At 39.4% G+C, this 18,933-nt stretch overlaps 1 protein-coding gene across 1 annotated transcript in view; it reads left to right on the top strand.

The window, feature by feature from the left end:
* The window catches only part of zzef1 (zinc finger, ZZ-type with EF hand domain 1), a 57,368-nt gene that overhangs the window by 16,256 nt on the left and 22,179 nt on the right, over nt 1-18,933 (top strand). The window contains exons 14-44 of the mRNA XM_066657406.1: nt 103-194; nt 878-1,086; nt 1,356-1,489; nt 1,587-1,657; nt 2,376-2,490; nt 2,843-3,002; nt 3,320-3,441; nt 4,020-4,139; nt 4,453-4,622; nt 4,724-4,805; nt 5,096-5,297; nt 5,683-5,825; nt 6,347-6,590; nt 6,880-6,959; nt 7,046-7,136; nt 7,664-8,189; nt 8,969-9,133; nt 9,251-9,370; nt 10,698-10,859; nt 11,042-11,171; nt 11,679-11,817; nt 12,597-12,762; nt 12,902-13,164; nt 13,566-13,735; nt 14,478-14,640; nt 14,843-15,000; nt 15,989-16,269; nt 16,712-16,886; nt 17,475-17,607; nt 18,216-18,433; nt 18,605-18,925. Coding sequence (XP_066513503.1) covers nt 103-194; nt 878-1,086; nt 1,356-1,489; nt 1,587-1,657; nt 2,376-2,490; nt 2,843-3,002; nt 3,320-3,441; nt 4,020-4,139; nt 4,453-4,622; nt 4,724-4,805; nt 5,096-5,297; nt 5,683-5,825; nt 6,347-6,590; nt 6,880-6,959; nt 7,046-7,136; nt 7,664-8,189; nt 8,969-9,133; nt 9,251-9,370; nt 10,698-10,859; nt 11,042-11,171; nt 11,679-11,817; nt 12,597-12,762; nt 12,902-13,164; nt 13,566-13,735; nt 14,478-14,640; nt 14,843-15,000; nt 15,989-16,269; nt 16,712-16,886; nt 17,475-17,607; nt 18,216-18,433; nt 18,605-18,925 — 5,325 coding nt within the window. The remainder of the gene's footprint in view (nt 1-102; nt 195-877; nt 1,087-1,355; nt 1,490-1,586; nt 1,658-2,375; nt 2,491-2,842; nt 3,003-3,319; nt 3,442-4,019; nt 4,140-4,452; nt 4,623-4,723; nt 4,806-5,095; nt 5,298-5,682; nt 5,826-6,346; nt 6,591-6,879; nt 6,960-7,045; nt 7,137-7,663; nt 8,190-8,968; nt 9,134-9,250; nt 9,371-10,697; nt 10,860-11,041; nt 11,172-11,678; nt 11,818-12,596; nt 12,763-12,901; nt 13,165-13,565; nt 13,736-14,477; nt 14,641-14,842; nt 15,001-15,988; nt 16,270-16,711; nt 16,887-17,474; nt 17,608-18,215; nt 18,434-18,604; nt 18,926-18,933) is intronic.

The raw sequence follows: 18,933 nt of genomic DNA, 5'->3' as shown, positions 1-18,933 counted from the left end.
GTAGATTATTATAAAATGTGTGTTTGTGCATTACTAGAAGTAAGTCTTTCACATGGTACGTGTGGGTGGTAACAGAAGCACTTACACCAGTTGTTTCCTTAGGACATGTCACTACACAAGCAGAAGGCTCTATTGGACTTCAGTGGGCTGAACCTGAAACTCTTCTGGGATTTCTACAGAAAGCTCAGGTCTATGTGAGTACACACACTCTTCTGCAGCAAGGAGTTATCAGTTTAAGTGGTGAAAGACCAAGGCCAAGCTCAGGTTAGGCTTCCTGTCACGTGTTCAGAGTAGACCATTAAATATATATATATATATATATATATATATATATATATATATATATATATATATATATATATATATATTTAAAGAATCACAGATACCACAGCAGAATAGTCATCCAAAAAGTATAATACCTTGAGCAGAATAATACAATATAAAATACCATGTGTGGAGTATTAGAGTTTACCATATGATATAATATATGTACTGTGTAATATTCATACACACCTGATTAAAGGTTAATCAGTTGAATACTGGGTTTAGTTAGTGCTATACATGATCATAAATGAACTGTGTGGTAAACTAGTTTTTAGGACTGACATTGATGACCTACAGAACATTTGAACATAAAAATCTGAATATACGCACAGTGGAGCATTTTGCATTTACTTAAAGAAAACAAAATAAATAAAACTATTCTCAACCAGTTAATTTGTACATTATTGTCAACCATCCAAAAACACAAATTCAATTAATAAAATTATATATCTTTTCTTATTTAAGATAATTTAAGTGGATATTTTGAGTGCTTCGTGTAAATACTGTCACTTAAAATGTATATTTTGGTGTTGTTTTTTTCACTCTCCTATAGAGATGGAGAAGATGCAGTGAAAACACGAGTTCTCCTGTTGCAGCTCCTCCAGAACTGCTTCCCAGCTCTTCCTGCCTTACCAGAGTCCAGAGGCCCGCTAGAGAGAATGGCACCTTTGCCATCATCAGCCGCAGCTCCTTCAGCATCAGTGAGCACAGATGTGGACCCTGTTGAGGCTGTAGGAGAGCTCTACAGCCACCTCTGTCAGGGTACAGACTTTCATTCTTCAGTCTTCTACACCTCAGTCTGCTGGATTTTATGCTGCATCTATTTTTTTCATTATTTGAATGGTTTCTCCTGTGTGCAAAATTTTATCAAGGAATTTAAATAGTTTATAGTGGGTGATCAGTTGTTTTGAGCCGTGTAAAGGTGTCTCTCGTGTCTGTATGTGGTAGTAATTCTAACATGCTGACTTATAATTGAGAAGTTTGTATAAACAATGATTTTAATGCCATAGTGTTTTTTATTATTATTGCAGTGGTGGACAGCCCTGAAGGAGAGTCTGCAGTAGAGAAAGCTCTGAGGAAAGAGGCAGTAAAGGCCATTCTTGGTGGTGCAGCCATCTTTTATCCAGACAAACAGAGCCGCCGAGACAGGCTCTTTGACATGATGGTGAGAGACAGAAAAAGAGACAGCCTGAGAGAAAGAGAAGTGTGGGATGTCTGAAAGCAGTAAACTGTATTATATTTTGTGTTTCTTTATATTTTAGAAGAACATAACAGAGGAAGAACAGCCAGAGTCAGTTAAGCTGACCTTTGAGTCGCTCTGCAACTACTTCAGGTAATACACACCACATGCACACTTGGGGAAAAAAATAATTAAATGACTTAATTGTTGTGTATGTAGGTCATGTTCATACTTGGTATTGATATTTGTCTAGAGCAGGGGTTGCAAACCCCTGTCATGGAGAGATGGATTCCAGGACTATGTGTTGATTTTTCTACTTGACTGAACTCGGCACCTATTTCCTAAGATTATCAGGTGTCTTTACACCAGGAAAATGTCCAAACCATGTTGGAGACTGGCCTTCCAGGACAGCACTTACCCAATCCATGTTTAGAGTGATCTGAGTGATTCTTACTGCTTTTCTCAAGTTTTAAGTAGTCCAACACTAATTGTGATTAGATCTTTAGGTACATTAACATTTATATTTACAGCGTTTAGCAGACACTCTCACAAAAGTTACAACTTACAAATGTGTGTTCGGACAGAATGTGTATCCTAGCTAGTACAAATAGGTTTGTCCAGTAGTTAAGTGCTAGTATTGAGGACAATTCCACTATGGTGTCAAATCTGTGTAATGTTGGTTGTTTTGGAGTCTTTCCAGTAACTTCAAGTGAACATGTATAAGAAGCCAATTCTCATTTGTACTTGGGTGATTTGGCTTGCTGGATCTAGGAGATCTGTATTACTGGTGCTTGTTAGTGTACATATGAGTGCCGCAACAAATGTTTAGATTGTGTAGCTTGCTAAGTTGTAATTTGGACTTTCTCTTCAGTGATCAGGACCCGAGTGGTCTGCTGTTGCTGCCGCCCAAAGGAGCTCCTGCAGACTTTGACATCTCCCCTGTTCTCACCGTCATGGACACTTTGCTCCTTGTGGCCACGAAAGAAGTTTGTTTTCTTTGCTTCCATACCCATACAAGTCTTTATGAAATAAGTGTAAATTAAATCACAGAATCACCGCGACCCTGAAATGGAGAAGCGGAGAAGAAAATGATGATGATGATAAATCACAGAATAATCACCTGAATAAATCAGCTGGGGAAAATTAGGCATCGCACTTTAGGGCAGTGTTTAACACACTCTGTCATTTCTATGTATATGTTATGGAATGTTATGTCTTCTTGTATTTAATCCTTAATATTCCGTGCTGTATATTTTGTAGTATTTGCACATTAATATTTTTTTTTACTTAATTTTCTCTTATTTTGTGTGTTTTTGTGTGGGTGTGTATTTATTTTAGTGTGAAGTGATGATGGTGGACTCTAGTAGAAGACCCAGTCGGAAAGTCCTGTTGTCTCTGTTCTGGGCTCTTCAGGGCAGTTTGCTTTCCTGGTGCTTCCTGCAGCTCAAAGGAGGCGCGACCACAGCCACTGAACTGGCTAGAAACATCCTGGTCAAATGTAAGTTTCAAAGAAATTTTATACTTCTCTAAATATTGCCAGCAATTGCAGTCTCCCAAATTTCAGCGGACACAGTATTACAAATAGTAGCAGGCAAACAATACAACTCTTGACCTGTCGAACATACTAGGAACCTCAGTAACAGCACCTGAGAAATTAATTGGCCCTTGAAATGAAATGTGACTTTGAAACGAGACACCATGACATTGCAATGCGTTAAGAGATTAGTTTGTTTCCTTGCAGTGCATTTTCCTCCATATTATTAGATGTAACTGAGATAAATGGTCTTAAATATTCTTGTGTTTGTTGTTGGACAGATGTGGATCAGTTCCTTACAGGCACCAGAACCACCCTGAGCTCCCTGCTACAGAGCTACACCAGCACTGACATCACAGCCAAACTCTGCGACTCCATCCTCTCCATGGCAACCAGGCAACTGGTACTGACCTGTCCACCTTGTGTAGTTCTTCTGAATATTACTTTGAGTGACATGCAACATAGGATTAAATTATGCTTGAACATATGCATTTCATGTCTTACATAATCAGAGGTTTGCAGGAGACATGGAGTAAAGATGTAACATATTCATTTATAAAAAAAAAAAGAATAAGCCATTCACAAACAAATCATCTGCCACTTTTATGACCCCACAGGCGTCTATGAAATGTATTGTCATAGTACTATTCAGGCCCAACTAGTACTGCTATATTAAACATCCTATTTCATCCATTACTGCATTTTTAAAAATACAAACCAGTCTACTGCACAGATAAAATACACACTATAATAGGTTTGCAAAATTCGCACTATGCCATTGTTTGGACAACCTAGCCATCACAGATTGATGATTGTGTCCAGGAGTATGTTTGTTGGCGGATAAACATTGTTGCTTGTTTGGTGTAGTAGTAAGATTTTGTACCATATCAATATTTTTAGTAATTTATACTTTCCATTGGCACAAAGCATTGTGTGTTGGAAGTAAGGTCTAATGCTTTCTATGATTTTGATGTTGTATAGGCGATCTTCTTGCTAGAACTGTGTTCTCTGGACATCCCTCACTGCGTTCTGCTCAGGAGATTCTTCACATTGCTGGAACTGCTGAAGGAGCTCTCCAGGAGTTCAGAGGATTCTGCAAAGGTCAGCTGTGTGTGTAAAAAAAAACTGTGTTATGAGTGAGTGTGTGTCACCCTGTGATGGACTAGCACCACCATTTAGCATTCCCAGTAGGCTTCGGACCCAATGTGAGCCTAAACAGGATAAGTGGTTACAAACAATGAATGAATGATAAAAATACTTTTAATATTAATATATTTATTAATTTATGAGAACACTTTAAAACAACAAATAAAATCATCAGGGATTTTAATACATTTCATTACATATACAGTGCTTTTCTAGAGGAACAAGTGCCCGCAATGATAGCCCAAATAACTTGCATTGTATTTTGTAGGCTGATCAGGAGGGCTGTCAGCATCCGCAACAGCCAGTGGTGTTAAAAACCTGGACCATGGAGTCTCCTCATGATTATGAGGACAGCAAACATGAGAATACTGTGTTCCTCTGCCCTGGTGCCACTTACTTTGAAGTGGAGTTTGATGACCGCTGTGAGACTGAGAAGAGGTATTTTGTAACTGCCCCACTGTGGTGGTTTAAGGGACATTCTGCTACCCTTCTGCTGGGTAATATGGTAAATACTGGCTTGTGTTTCCACAATTTGACAGGTATGATTATTTGGAGTTTACGGATTCAAGAGGAGGCAAAGTGCGATATGACATGAAAGTCGGCACTGAGAAGTGGCCAAAGGTGCGGTGAATTTTGTTACTGAATACTGAAGTACTTTTCTTTTTGTTTGAATTGCTGTCTGTTCTTGAAATTGACATAGTGTTTGTTCATTATGACTTGATCTCATTTTAGGCACACTGTGTTTTGATGGTTTCATCATTTTCTGAGAAAAGGAAATGTAGAAATTTAGCCGAATAATATTTTACTTAATAATATATTCACTGGAGTGTCTGACCTTTGCCTGTGATGGTTATATTTCTACTTATATATTGGTGTAGTTTTATAACAAGGTTGTTTGTCTTGTTTTGTAGAAAGTCACATTTAAAGCAGGTCACCAGCTCCAGTTTCTCTTCCATTCGGACAGCAGTAACACAGAGTGGGGCTACAAGTTCACAGTGACGGCCTTTGGGCTGCCAGATATCAATGTCTCTTGGGTTTCTGACCTGCAGCTCCTCATCTCTCGGCTGATGGGCCGCCTGGCCTCCAGAACCATGGCCCTCAAATCTACTCACGGTATACTGCTCTATATATATGGTATTTGGCAGACGCTTTTATCCAGAGCAGTTTACAGTTTTTAATCACGTTACAGTGTAGTCTAATACAGTGTTATAGTGTAGTCTTTACAAAGAAGTGGTTCTTTTAGTCTACTACTCTGTACAAGCCAAATACATTGGCACTGAGTTGTTTTTTTAATCAGTTTGCCAAAACATGATATAAATCCTCTATAAATGTTTAATGATTTATGACACACATTGATTCTAGATCTGCACCATGATTCTTATTATTAACAGAATAGCTGGCTTGGCTGGTCAACTTAAATACTCACTCCAAAAGTCATTGCTTTATTGCTTTTTTGTCCAAAAATAATGTAATATATTTTTTTGGGGATTTGTCACAGGTTGTACAGAGGTTCGTGGCATGAAGGAACTTCCCGCTGTCCTAATGAACCATGTCCTGGTTTCTCCCCTGTGGAAGCCCATCTTCAGACATGGCTTGAGTGGGCCACCCAGAAGCAGAGAGCCTGAGCCTTGTAAAACGGAGGTATTGGACTCATCACAAATAATGAGAGGAATGCTTTGGTGTAAAATCACATTCAAACAATTTTCAACTTATCCCAGATGTAGCTGACTAGCCAAGGTGTGTTTAGTGTTTATGTTTTGCTGCTTATTTACTGTGTTGGAGCTGTAAAATTAATGTTGCTGACAAATTCTATTAATAAACTCCCATGTAACACATTTTCACATTTTCATGTTCATTAATGTCACACAGTGGGTAGCTATTTTAGGATGCGTGTTATGTTGAATTCCACTACCTCACAGATTGTGTGAAGCACATCACAGCAGACATTAGCCCTTTTCAGACATTCATGGTAACCCAGAATTTTTCTGCGTGTTTGAATGTTTGGTGATTTTGTTATCATACCTTAATGTTTTAGTATTGTCTGTATTCTTAAACATGTGTACTGTGGAAAAATTCTAAATATATGAATATTAAGCAAAATATTACATATCTTGTCGCCCCCCCCCCCCTACCCCCCCCTTGTGTATTACTCTGTCCTGCAGCTAAAACCCATCTCTTCTGAAGAGGAGATGGTAGAGTTCCTGGTGGAGTTTGCTCGCTGGGATCCTTCTAAGGATTCCTGTGATGGCAGGACGGAGCTTATGAGAAACCTCATGCTGACATGCAAAAAACATCTAATAAGAAATGAGTTTGCTGCAGGCTCGAAGGTTGATCAAGCAGTGAACGCAATCTGGGCATCAATGGTGTACCAGGTCCCAGCACTTCAGACCTCTCTCAGAAGTTTTGGTAAATAATAACACTGCCGAAAGTTCAGAAGGGGATGGAGTGATCATTTGTCTCATTTTGAAATCACTATGTTGAATTTGCTTATACTTTATATAAGTGTGTTTACCGATTACTCAGTCTAAATCACACAGATTTAACCTTAAAATGTTGTATCTGTTTTAGCTGTCATTTATCCATTTTTAGATTTTTGATTTTGGAATTATCTTATAAGAGAGACCTCATGTGATGGAGATTAGTACTGCTGATATATATGCCAAGTTTATCCACATGTGTGTCTCTTCTTTTCTAGTGGTTAAACATGGGCAGACTTGTGTGAGCGAGGACCTCATACAGGTCTACTCACTTGCAGATAGCATTAGGACATGGATGGTGAGTTTAAGCTTTGCTTATTCATGCTCTCAGCTAAAATAAGCTTGATTTTAGTCATTGCATATGTTATATATTTGGTGTTTTAGTTGGAGATGAAACAGCGCTCTCTAGTAAGCAAAATGAATGTGCCAGGGGACGTAGAAGATAGCCATGGAGAAGTTACAGTGGAGTCCTTAGGTGAGCCATTCTTCCTTAAAATGCTAACATATTATAAAACTATTGTAGAACATTGCATAACGTTAGAGAGGTAGGTACAGATTATATTATGTATAATAATCTTATGTGGCATGTTTGGGGGGAATTTTTTCTTTGAGGAAGGATGTTTTAGACTACATCAGTAACTTGAAACAAGTTGGATGTTTCAAGGCATTGGATGTAATAACATTTGTGAGGTTGATTTTTATAGGCATTAATATCTTTCTCTGGAACTGAGCACTTCCTATTAAACCACCTTGACTAGTGTTTTTTTAAATGTTTTAATTATGTAAACATAATGGGCAAAAAAAAAAAACCCACCATATTATAATTGCCTGGTTACCGGTTATTTTTTATGTGTTGTTTCAAGACAGTACATTGATTTTTAGCATAATTATTGTGTTTATGTCACAGAGTAATTAAGTCATAAAAAAAATAACAAAATATATGTATATCATTGGTCATCAGTAATATTTGCCTTCTATTGCTCCCATCTTTTCTGTCTCCAGCTGAGATCTGCATCAGTAAGAGCTTGCTCTTATTTCGGTTCAGCCCCAGCGGTGGTCTCCCAGTACCACCTACAGACTCTTCAGAGTCCTCTAAACCAGCAGAGGGCAACAGTGCTACCTCTCTCTTGCGCTCTGTCTCCATTTGTGAAGGAGATTTCCAGCCCAGTCCATCTCCATCCACCTCCCAGATTCCCACTGGGGCTGAGGCTGCTTCTTCTTTTGGGACAAGCCACCCTTTTCGCGTACAAACCCAGGTCTCCTCTGCCTCAGACCCTGGAGCCTCCAGCAGTGCAAGCACCAGTGCCCAGGGTTCTAGAGGCTCCACAGAAAGCCTTCACTCTCAGTCTGGAGAACCCGCATCTCCACTGGCCTTCTCCCGTAAAGCCCCATTTAGCCGCGGCCGCCTGAGACTCCTTTCCTACAGATCTGTGGAGGAGACCCGTGCTGCACCTTCTGTGAAAGAGAGATTCCCTGTCCTAAAACACATCTTCAGTTTCATGAAGGATATGGTGATTAGTGAGACCAGGTATGGGCATATTGTTATGTGACATTAAATCTTTATTACAATAAATAATATTAAATGCATTATATAAACAGAATTAAACTTTGCAAACATGGACTCCTGCAAAGTGAATGGGCAGTCAACAATCTCCAATGACAAAGGACATTAAAAACCTTATGTGTTCTCTCCCTTTTCATATGACTAATTTATGAAGACTAAGCTAAAGAAACAGCCTATTTTTGAAAACAATTATGTATCTTTTCACACCTTTTTAGTCTAGAGCAGTTTAAAGCTGCCAGTTCACACTCAATTAATAAAATGTGTTTTCAGCCTGGACTGGAGTTTAATCAAAGCACAATACAGCAGCTGATCAGAACATAGGTCATTACATATACTTCTTTAAAACACCGGAAAAAAAATTAATTTAACACTTTAAGGTACAGAGGTTCAGTATGTGAAATAAGAAAATGCAGTTATTAAAGTGAGTTTAGAATTGTATGGTACTGTTTAAAAATTAATAGTTATAATAATAGTTAATTATCATCAGGAAAAAAGCCGGAACTTATATTTAAGTAATACATGTACAAAACAGATTTATGCGTATAGTAAGCCATTGTCTATTTTACAGTATCATTTAGTTTTTAGACATTTTGTTTTCACAATAAAAGTACTCCCAAATACATGTACATGCTAAATTCTGAACCCTGAGATTTTCAGTACCACGAGTGTCAAATTACACACTTATGACTTACCTTCACTCTGTGTGTGTGTGTGTGTGTGTGTGTGTGTGTGTGTGTGTGTAGTGTTCTCCAGACCCTTGCTTTGAAGAAGGCCCAGGCTGTGAGTGTGTGTGAAGCTCTGGAGATGGTGCAGCAGTGTTTACTGTCTCTTGGGAAGCCACATCTCTTCCAAGCACCCTGCATTTTGTTCCTTCAGGAGCTCTTGGCCTGCCAGAAAGATTTTACCAAGTATGGAATCACTATTCAAACGATTCTCATATATATTATTTACAATTTATGATAGTCCATACTAAATTGTTTTAAATATTTAAATATAATAACCTCTTACCTGTTTCGCCTTTTCAGTTATTTCTCTCAGTTATCAGGCTGTGGGCTAGAGTTGAAAGAGCAGATCAGACGTTCCTATCATCAACTGATTCTCATGCTGGTAGAAGCAGTGCAAAGCTTCACATCACTCAACGACAAGTGAGTCAAGTTTCACCATACAGTGTGTTTTATACTTCAGCTGTGTGGTGCTCAGTTTGAAAGACACTACTTGGTCAAAAGCATGGGAAGCCTGCTCTAATTGCTTCTGAATTTTAAGGCCTACCCCCCCCTCTCCCTTGACAGTAGAGACATCCTCAGCTCTTCAAGGAAGTCTTTACCTTAGATATATGGAACATTTATTTGAAGGCTTTTAATCAAAACCATCATCTGGGTCAACAATGAGGATAGTAACTGAATACAACATTTATGAGTGTGTGTTTACATTTGAATGTGAAGCGTAAACCAGCAAACAAAAAATCATGAAAGGGTGAATATCGTCTTTTATAAAAGGCTTTTTTACTGGTAAACATCAATGTCCTAGTTCAGTGGTTCTCAAACTGTGGGATGCATACCACTGGTGGTACGCCAAATGACCTCAAAAATGTACTACTTAACTGAGGAATTTATTGATAACTGAACATCTAAGGTTTAATTGTGTAAACGGCATAACGTTTCACAGTTTTCATAATTATGCCCCAATGAAAATTTTTCGTTTAAAAAAAAAAAAAATAAAATAAAATAAAATAAAAAAATAAATAAATATACAATACAATACAACGTGCTACACATACATCATAATTGATTACGTCTGTAAGGTAACAGAGGGGGGCAGCGTTCCCCTGCTTTTTGTCCAAGGAGGGAATGCAATCATCAAGTTTTTTTTTATGAGAAATCCATGTTAAAAAAAGCCCAGTTTTGGTTGCTTACTGGAAATGAGAAAAACAAGCCCATAGGTAGAGACGATGCGAGAATTCTGTACAGGTGAATAGAAGAAAAGGCTCAGCTGAAGGAAAAAGTTTTCCGTTCTTCGCAAAATTAGAGTCTGTGTAAAACACTGTTTAACACAGCACCACACCTCCTTTTACTGCTGATACAAGCGCAGAGAGCCACCGTAAGCATCTGCCCCAAAGTATAGCCTATTAAAGTACGTAACTGATATAAAATTGTCTTATTCCCGTTTTCAATACAGTTGTGTTTAAAACATTTAGTTTAGTTATTTGTATTCTCTCTATCATTTTTAGGAATTATTTGATGTAAATTATGCAAAATTTAAGTTTAAAAAACATGCATAAAATTCAAGCAACATTTTGCCTTGTGAGCCCGGTACAGAGGAAGGACCAGGGCCACGCATGTTTCTATGGTAAGACTCATAGGTGGTACTTGAAGTTTTTGGTTTGTGCAGGTGGTACTTGGTTTAAAAAGTTTGAGAACCACTGTCCTAATTAATGTATCCTTTTGCTTGATCCTCTTCCTGTTGCTGCTCCAGGGTCCTGTTGCCCGCATTATCGTGCGCACAAACCTGCCTTCTTCATCTGCTGGATATGAGCTGGGAGGTGCAGGATCTGCCACTGTTTCTGGATATTAAGCTCCCTGACTTGCTGCTGACCATGTCTCAAGAGAACATCAGTGTTCATGACATTGCCATCAGGTGTGTGGAATATGGTGCTTTATATCGAGAGAACAGGTAATAGAATGGATAGACAAAAGAATGGATGGGAGGGTTGATTGATCTTTGGATGGATTGAACAGATAGAACCCTGCAGAATTACTTTGGCTAATGCATTTCAATTGTAATTATTTTTCTTTCTTTATCTACCTTATCTGCTGTAGTCAGTGGACAGAGGAAGATGAGATTGCGGACTATGAGAGGAACTCTGAATGGATGGACGAATGTATGGATGGCATGTTTGAGAAATGGTTTGACAAGATTGCACAGGCCTCACCAGAGGACAAGAGAAAGGTAAACTAACACTGCGATGCATGCGTTCTACTTCTGAAGATATTATTGCTCTTTTAAGTCCCCAGATCTTTATAAGGTGAAATTTTTGGTTCGTAAATAAAAATGATTGAATCGACATCTTTCATGTACAATCGAAGCTTGTACAGGTGTACAAGTTTGTAGTTTTCACAAAGACAGGTTAAATAATTAACTTTAAACAGCCTCCTAAATATTAAAGAAGGTTTAAGTTGCTGTATATTTACAAAAGTAGATACTATTCCCAATTATCAAATTTATGACTTACAATACTAATCTGTAATGTGGGCTAATTTTTCCCCAGATTATCTTTAAACAGAAGCGTTCTTAAATATTCTATTGTTAATACTATATAAAAAAAAAACTCAGGTGTTTTTCGTTTGAATAGATCTGTTTCACTATAGCTTGAAATAATAATTAAATCTGCATATAGAAAATGTATAATAATCAGTAAACCCTTATTGCCAAGTAATATTTTCATTCTGTTTGCAGATGCACATGTTTATTGCTCGTTACTGTGACCTGCTGAATGTGGAGATCTCATGTGATGGCTGTGAGAGAATCGCTCCAGGACACCGCTATCGCTGCCTACAGTGCATGGACATGGACCTCTGCAAGACATGCTTCTTAAGTAAGCCGTCTCATTTTCTCCTTTATTCCCTCAAATGCTGTAGGATAATAATTTTTTTGTTAAAATGACACTTTGGTACTTGCGTAATGTTAGACCGACACTACACATTACTAACATTACTTGTGTGAGGGTGTAATGTTAGATGTTAGACAAAGAAATCGACACCATATTGATAGCCTGCCTATGCTCTCTGATCAGGTGTGAGCTCAGACCTTGTAAGGTAATTCTGAAGACAAGGGATTATACATTTCATCATTATGTGACGTGTGGGCGGCACGGTGGCTTAGTGGTTAGCACGTTCGCCTCCCAGCTCTGGGATCTTGGGTTCAAGTCCCGTCTGTGTGGGTTTCCTCCGGGGTCTCTGGTTTCCTCCCACAGTCCAAAAACATGGAGGGTAGGTGAATTGGCTTCTGTCTAATAACTGTCCTGCTGTGGGAGTGAATGAGTGTGAGCCCGGATATGGATTGGCACTCTGTCCTGGGTGAAATCCTAGTGTCTTATGCAGTCCTCCAGGTGGACAGTCGTTCCTGGTCGAGAGTACGCTGTGTGCGTTTTACTGCCGCTTCTCGCCAGTGTGTGTGGATTGAGTGTTCTGAGCGTTCTGAGCAGTGTGGATTGTAAAGCGAACTTGGGTATCTAGAAAGGCGCTATATAAGTGTAACAATAGATGTGTGTAACACACATCCATCTGCACAGAAAGTATACTGTATTCAAAGTTTTGTTTTGACAGTATCAGTAGCCAATGGCCTGTTTTCTTATTGTGCTATTGTTCTTCACAGGTGGTGCCAAGCCAGAAGGACATGAGGATGATCATGAGATGGTGAATATGGAGTATGCCTGTGACCACTGTCAGGGCCTAATTGTGGGAAGCAGAATCAACTGTAATGTATGTGAGGACTTCGATCTCTGCTTTGGCTGCTACAATGCCAAGAAGTACCCTGACAGGTAGAGCGTTTGAGTAATGAAAGTAGTAGAAAAAAGTAGTCTTTTTTCACAGTTAAATTCCAGAATGTTACTTTCTTATGTTTATCAGTAACAGTTAGGTATTTTGTTGCTAACACTTTTTTTTTTTTCATTTCCCCAGCCATCTGCCCACCCACAGGATAACAGTTTACCCCATGGTGACCATCCGCATTAGTGACCGGCATAGGCTTATCCAGCCCTATATTCATAACTACTCCTGGCTTCTGTTTGCCGGCCTTGCCCTGTTCACCTCTGAGCTCACAAGTGAGCGGGAGCTGGAGGGTGAGCCACTGGATACTGTTGCTGTAGATCACGCAGCTGCCCTGCAGACCCGCTGCTCTGAGCTCATCACAGAGTGTCTAATGAAGGGACAGACAGGAAAAGGTAACATATTTTTAAAGAAAGTGTAATCCTTGCTGTGCTTTGTAATATGTGTCAGAGCAGTTTCTAAATCATTGCGATGCTTCACTGATCGGCAGTAAAGAGAATAGAGTCTATGTCATTGATGACTCAGCACTGCAGAAATTGCACTGAGTATCTTTTCGAGGAGGGTAGGATACCACAGCCCGCCCTTCCCATTGGTTTCAGTACAGCGCTGTAAAACTGAATTACAGTAGGTGGGGCCCTAGGAGCTAAAAACCCAAATCTTACCTAGTGTTCCTTTTTAATGTTGCTGGACATTCTGTAATATCATATTTACAATGACAGTACTGATAATGCATTTATTTGATTCTCACTCACTCACACACTCTCGCTCTCTCCCACTCAATCTCTGCCCTCCCCAGGTCTTCGAGCTTCGGCCCTTCTGTCCTTGCTCTCATCTAATGAGTCAGCTACAGAAAGTGAGGTGTGTCCCATCACCCCAGAGTCCAGCCAGGACATCAGCACCACGGACACTTCCTCAATGCCAGGCAGCACTGCTGCCATCTGCTCTCCTTCACCGCCTAAAGACAAAGTCAGATTCTTCATAAATAACACTGGGCTATTTCCATTAACTGATATATGAATACAGTGGCAGGTGACAAATTAAATAGAAAACATGCAATAATTAGTGCACACATTTTCTGATGGCAGGTGCCTGTGCAATTGAGGTGCGATTGAGCATTTTCCCATGCCCTGTTGCGTATATTAAAATGCTGAGCAGGCCCAGGTTTTCCCTATTTTTGATTAATTGGGAAAGAGGAAATGATCTTTGTTACTTTAAGGATGTTCAATAAGAGTGGCACAGTTGGCAGTGAATAAAGTGATTTGAGAATGCAGAACATGATCAGAGTGCCTAGAGACTATTTTGAAAGGGATAATAAAGTAGGTTGTCAGTACATTAAGGTCCTCTTTACAAAGATGAATGCACATTTAAGAATTCAGAAGTGCTTGTACCATAGACTGTATCTGCAGTGAGGGATTCCGATAGCTCTGTATTGCTTCAAGGGGCATATTGCTGGGGAAGTAGTATATTTAGAGGGATTGGCCAAGGCACCCTTTGGTAGCATAACTAACCCTATATTTAATTTGTCACCTTTATATTAAACCTTTATTGTTAATAACTTTATGTTTTGTAACTTGATTCCAAAGCTTTGCAACCACTATTTATTCATTATGCTTTTTTATTATTATTTATTTATTTAGGTTAAATTCAGTTACAAATATTTGTATCTCTTTTAATCAGCTTCATGTATTTTGGCTTGTTGTTTTTACAGAACATTATTCCTGAGGTACCCTCTCCACCTAAAGCTCCATTGGCTCCAGAGGAGAAAGAGTGTCAAAGGAAGCTCCTGGTTTCCCAGGATACTCTGGACTCTCCCAGTTTGAGTCACACATTGTCTGTGTCTAGTGAGGACACTCTTTCTCCAGGGCTCAGAGGTGAATAGATATAGAATATACCACTATAGTTTAGTAGGTTAAATCATTTGTAGGTTACAACAGCTTTATTATGTAACTATAAATATTTACATAGACATGTGAAAAGACTTAGATCTAGTGAAAAGGCATAGATTTTTTTTTTCACTGAAATGGTACCATATGAGTGTTTTCAGCACTGTTACTTGCTACTTTTTTTTTTCAGCTGCAGAGTTGAGCTGCGAGAACTCTGAGAACATGGATGTGAAGAAAGAACACGAAGAACGGACTGCTAAAGTGCCCCTGCAAGAACATGTGTTTGCTGAGTGCTCCAGGGAGAGGATTCTGGGACTGTTGGCAGCCATGTTGCCTCCTGCTAAACCGGTAATTTAATTATATATGATTTTAAGTGTTAATTAATCTGGAGTTTATAGAATTTACTCAGAAGTTTCATTTGAAGCATACAAAATAGCTACACACTGTGCACTTGTTCACATTTGTGAATATTTTACTTGTAGTGGCAAAAAAGACCAAAGATTCTACAAGTACAAGGCGAGAGAGTTCATTCACATGGAAGGGGTGCTGTGGGAGCTGAAAATAGGTGGGGGAAAAAAAACAAGTCCAGTAGCCCACTGTAGTTGTGAGTTTGTGTTAAAAGAGAAAGGAAGGAAGCTGAAAACGGACAAAATACTCAGAGAACACTCGACTTTGTGCTCAGAGGTTTGAGGCTTTATCCTCTAAATATGTGTGTTCTGAACTCAGTTGACTGGAAAACCAGCTGCTGTGGTGTGCTAATCCACAAGTTAGCTGGCTGACAAGTCAGTGTGGGGCCTGTCTTATTTTGCTAATTTTTTACTTTTCTGTTCCTCTAGAACAAATTGCACAAATGTGCTCTTTCAGAAAGGGGTTTGTATTGTCAACATGTGTCAGCTAAACTGCACAGTGCAAAAACCATTCACTTGACCTTGTGCTCAAAAATAAGGGGCTCATTCAGCCTGACAGTGCACACGCCACCCCATGGTAATACTGTATACCGTGTTAATATTTTGAGAAGGTATGAAAAATGTAGACACTGCCCATAAACATATGGAAACACATAAAAATACAATGCAAGCTAATTGCAGGTGTGTGTGTGTGGAGTGTTGCATGGAATGGCATCTGAGCAGTGTTGATTGTAAAAGCGTCCTTGGATATCTAAAAATGCGCTATATAAGTATACCGAAAAATAAACATAGACAATATTTTGGAGAAATATCCGCATCAGCTCTGGTTACAGCCCTGGATATTTCTGAGCTGTTATGTTTGTGTGAAATCTTCTGAGAACAGACAAGAGATTGAACATGACATTTTTTTATCATTTGATCTCTTACAGGGCAGCACTAATTCCTTGTCCAGTTTGAGTCCCATCCTGCCCCTGCTCTTCCGCGTTGTTGTTTCCAACGCTGGTTGTCTGAACGAGGCGTACCACCTGACGCTGGGGCTTCTTGGACAGCTGTTGCTACGCATCTCACCTGAGGAGGCTGATGCAGCTGTGAGTGAGGCTCTTTCTGACAAGTATGAGCTCTTAGCGCTGGCGGATGGAGTTAGCCCTGAAGTAGAGGGGTGGAAGACTACCCAGCTTCTCTTCAGTCTTGGGGCTGTGTGCCTGGACAGGTGAGATGTATATTTATATCTTTTTTAAATGTGGTTTTAAACATGATTTTTACAAATGTCCTTTGGTAATGAGTGAAAATGTGTGGAGACTCCTCTAATCACGATTGAGGCATAGTAGCTTTTAGCTACCATTTAAAATGTGCTGTTTGTTACTTTGCCTTAAATTGTGTTGTTATTCACTGCCCCTTTGTGTGGCTAATTCCAAATGTGACCTGACTTGGAACACTCTTTGTAACTGGAGCTAAACTCGAAATAGGTGGAGCTAAACTCCTGTAAGCTCATTTGACAGCTGTATCTGAAGTACTTATATTGCCATATTGTGAACAACTACTTTTGGCAACTATTGTCATAATGTAGTTTTTTTTTACCATACACAAACATTCTTTAATATCATAAAATGACAAATTTACAAACACAAATACTTCTGTTTGCTTTCTTACAGTCGTATTGGCTTGGACTGGGCATGCTCCGTGGCAGACATCTTGAGGAACCTAAATGCCTGTCATCAGTGGTGTAGTGTTATTGCAACTTTCACTGATCACTGCATTCAACAGTTACCACAGCAACTCAAACGAACCAATGTCTTCACTCTGCTTGTATTAGTAGACTTCCCTGAGGTATGACAACACATTCCAGCATATAAAGTTAATTTGTCTGTCATTAATCATTGTATATAGGGATATAGTGATGTAAAGTATGATGCAATATACAGAGGCCGTTTTAAATGTTCTTCCATTTCCTGGATCAGTTTCTGAGGAGATTAGATAAACATTAATTCAGATACCTAAGCAAAAGGACAAGGTTTAAAGGAGTTCCACATCGGACATTCCATCTAGTTCCAAAACTTGATATAGAGAACACTGGACTCCTAAAAATATTGCATGGTGGATTATCAGACCTATTCCCAAGTTTCTTGGGTTCATAGATCAGCGTAAGGAGTTTTTTATCTACCTATTTGATTTCACTGTGCCTCAGTTTGAGGTGCATTCTAGTCTCAGTTGTGTGTTGTATTTACTTCTTGCATATCCTACAGACGTTGATTTATTGATCTTCTATCCTGCAACCTTACACAAATTTGATTAGACTTAGTGATAAATAGCTTCACTGGCAATAAATGTTAAGATAGATTTTCCAAACACTAAGTGATGTCATTTTGTCAATGAGCTGTGCTAAACAAACATCTGTTTTGTTGTTGTTGGTTGTAGGTTTTGTGTATGGGTACTCAGTCTGTCTTCATAGACAATGCTAATGAACAACACAATGTCATTCTGCTCAAACACTTCACTGAGAAGAATCGAGCTGCCGTTGTGGACGTAAAGACCCGGAAAAGGAGGACGGGTAAGAGGCAACAGCCAAATCACATTTGAAAATTCAGTGGCTATAAAAGGTCTAAACACTTCTTAAAATGCCTGATGTTTATTATGTAAAAAAATCAGACCAGGATAAACATCACAGATTTACAAACACCATTTCCTGAAAAGTTGGGTAAGTTGGGTAAAATGCAATTAAAAAAATAATACCAGATTTCTTAATTTTCTTTACTGACAAAAGTAATATAAAATGTTTTCACTGTACAACTTTATTGTATTTTGTAAATATAAACATTTAGAAATTGCTGCCTGCAACACACTACACTAAAGTTGGGACAGAGGCATGTTTCTCCAGTGTGTCATCATGTTTTCTTTTAATTACTATGTTTAATCATTTGGGAACTGAAGATACTAATTGTTAATGTTTCGAAGTGGAATTGTTGCATATTCTTGCTTAATACAAGAGTTCAGCCACTCATCAGTCTGTGGTCAGTGTATAAACGAGTGTTGAAGGGGTGTGATTCTTTCAAAAATTAGTGAACCGTGAACCGTGAACATGCCAAACTACTAAAGCAGTTTTATTTGACAGTTCTAAGAGATTTTAGGGTTCAAGTGATTACTCAAGTCTTTCCACAGTAAAGGACTACCAGCTGGTACAGAGTGAAGGGAGCGGCAACAGTTCAGAGAGTTCTTCTTTGACACACAGCTCGGTTCAACCAAACCGCTACCTGAAGAATTTCATCTCTATAGTGAGTCAGCTCCTTCAGACTGGAGTGGAGAGCAGCACCCCTGATGCAGTGGAGGCCACCTGGGTTCTCTCGCTCGCTCTCAAAGGCCTCTACAACACACTCAAGGTGAGCACCACACACAAATATACCCCACTACCCAATGGTTGGCATTAGGCATGGTGACATTAAGCCCATACGCAGCTGCTCCATGGTAACCCATTCTATAGGTACTGCTTGTCTATTGAGATTATTATGCCTTACTAATGAACACAAAACTGGATCTATGTCTCTGGACAGAAGCACAATGGTGAGCAGGCTCAGGAAGCCATCCAGAGAGCAGGCCTCACCCAGCTGCTGGTTCGCAAGTGCAGTAAGGGCACAGGCTTCAGCAAGATGTGGCTCCTGCGTGACCTGGAGATACTTTCCATCATGCTGTACTCTTCCAAGCGGGAGATCCATTCCATGGCAGAGGACAGTGACAGTGGAGAACGTGAGGAAGACAGAGAGAAAGAGAAGGAGCACGACTCTGACCACTCCAGCTGCTGCACTGATGATGTTGACCCCAACCGGCCTGACCCACTGGAGGGGTTGGATGAAGAGACAAAGGCTTGTTTCCAGGTTAGCAA

The sequence above is a fragment of the Hoplias malabaricus genome, chromosome 2, assembly GCF_029633855.1.
Source record: "Hoplias malabaricus isolate fHopMal1 chromosome 2, fHopMal1.hap1, whole genome shotgun sequence".
NCBI lineage: Eukaryota > Metazoa > Chordata > Actinopteri > Characiformes > Erythrinidae > Hoplias > Hoplias malabaricus.
This window is presented reverse-complemented; position numbering and strand designations above follow the sequence as displayed.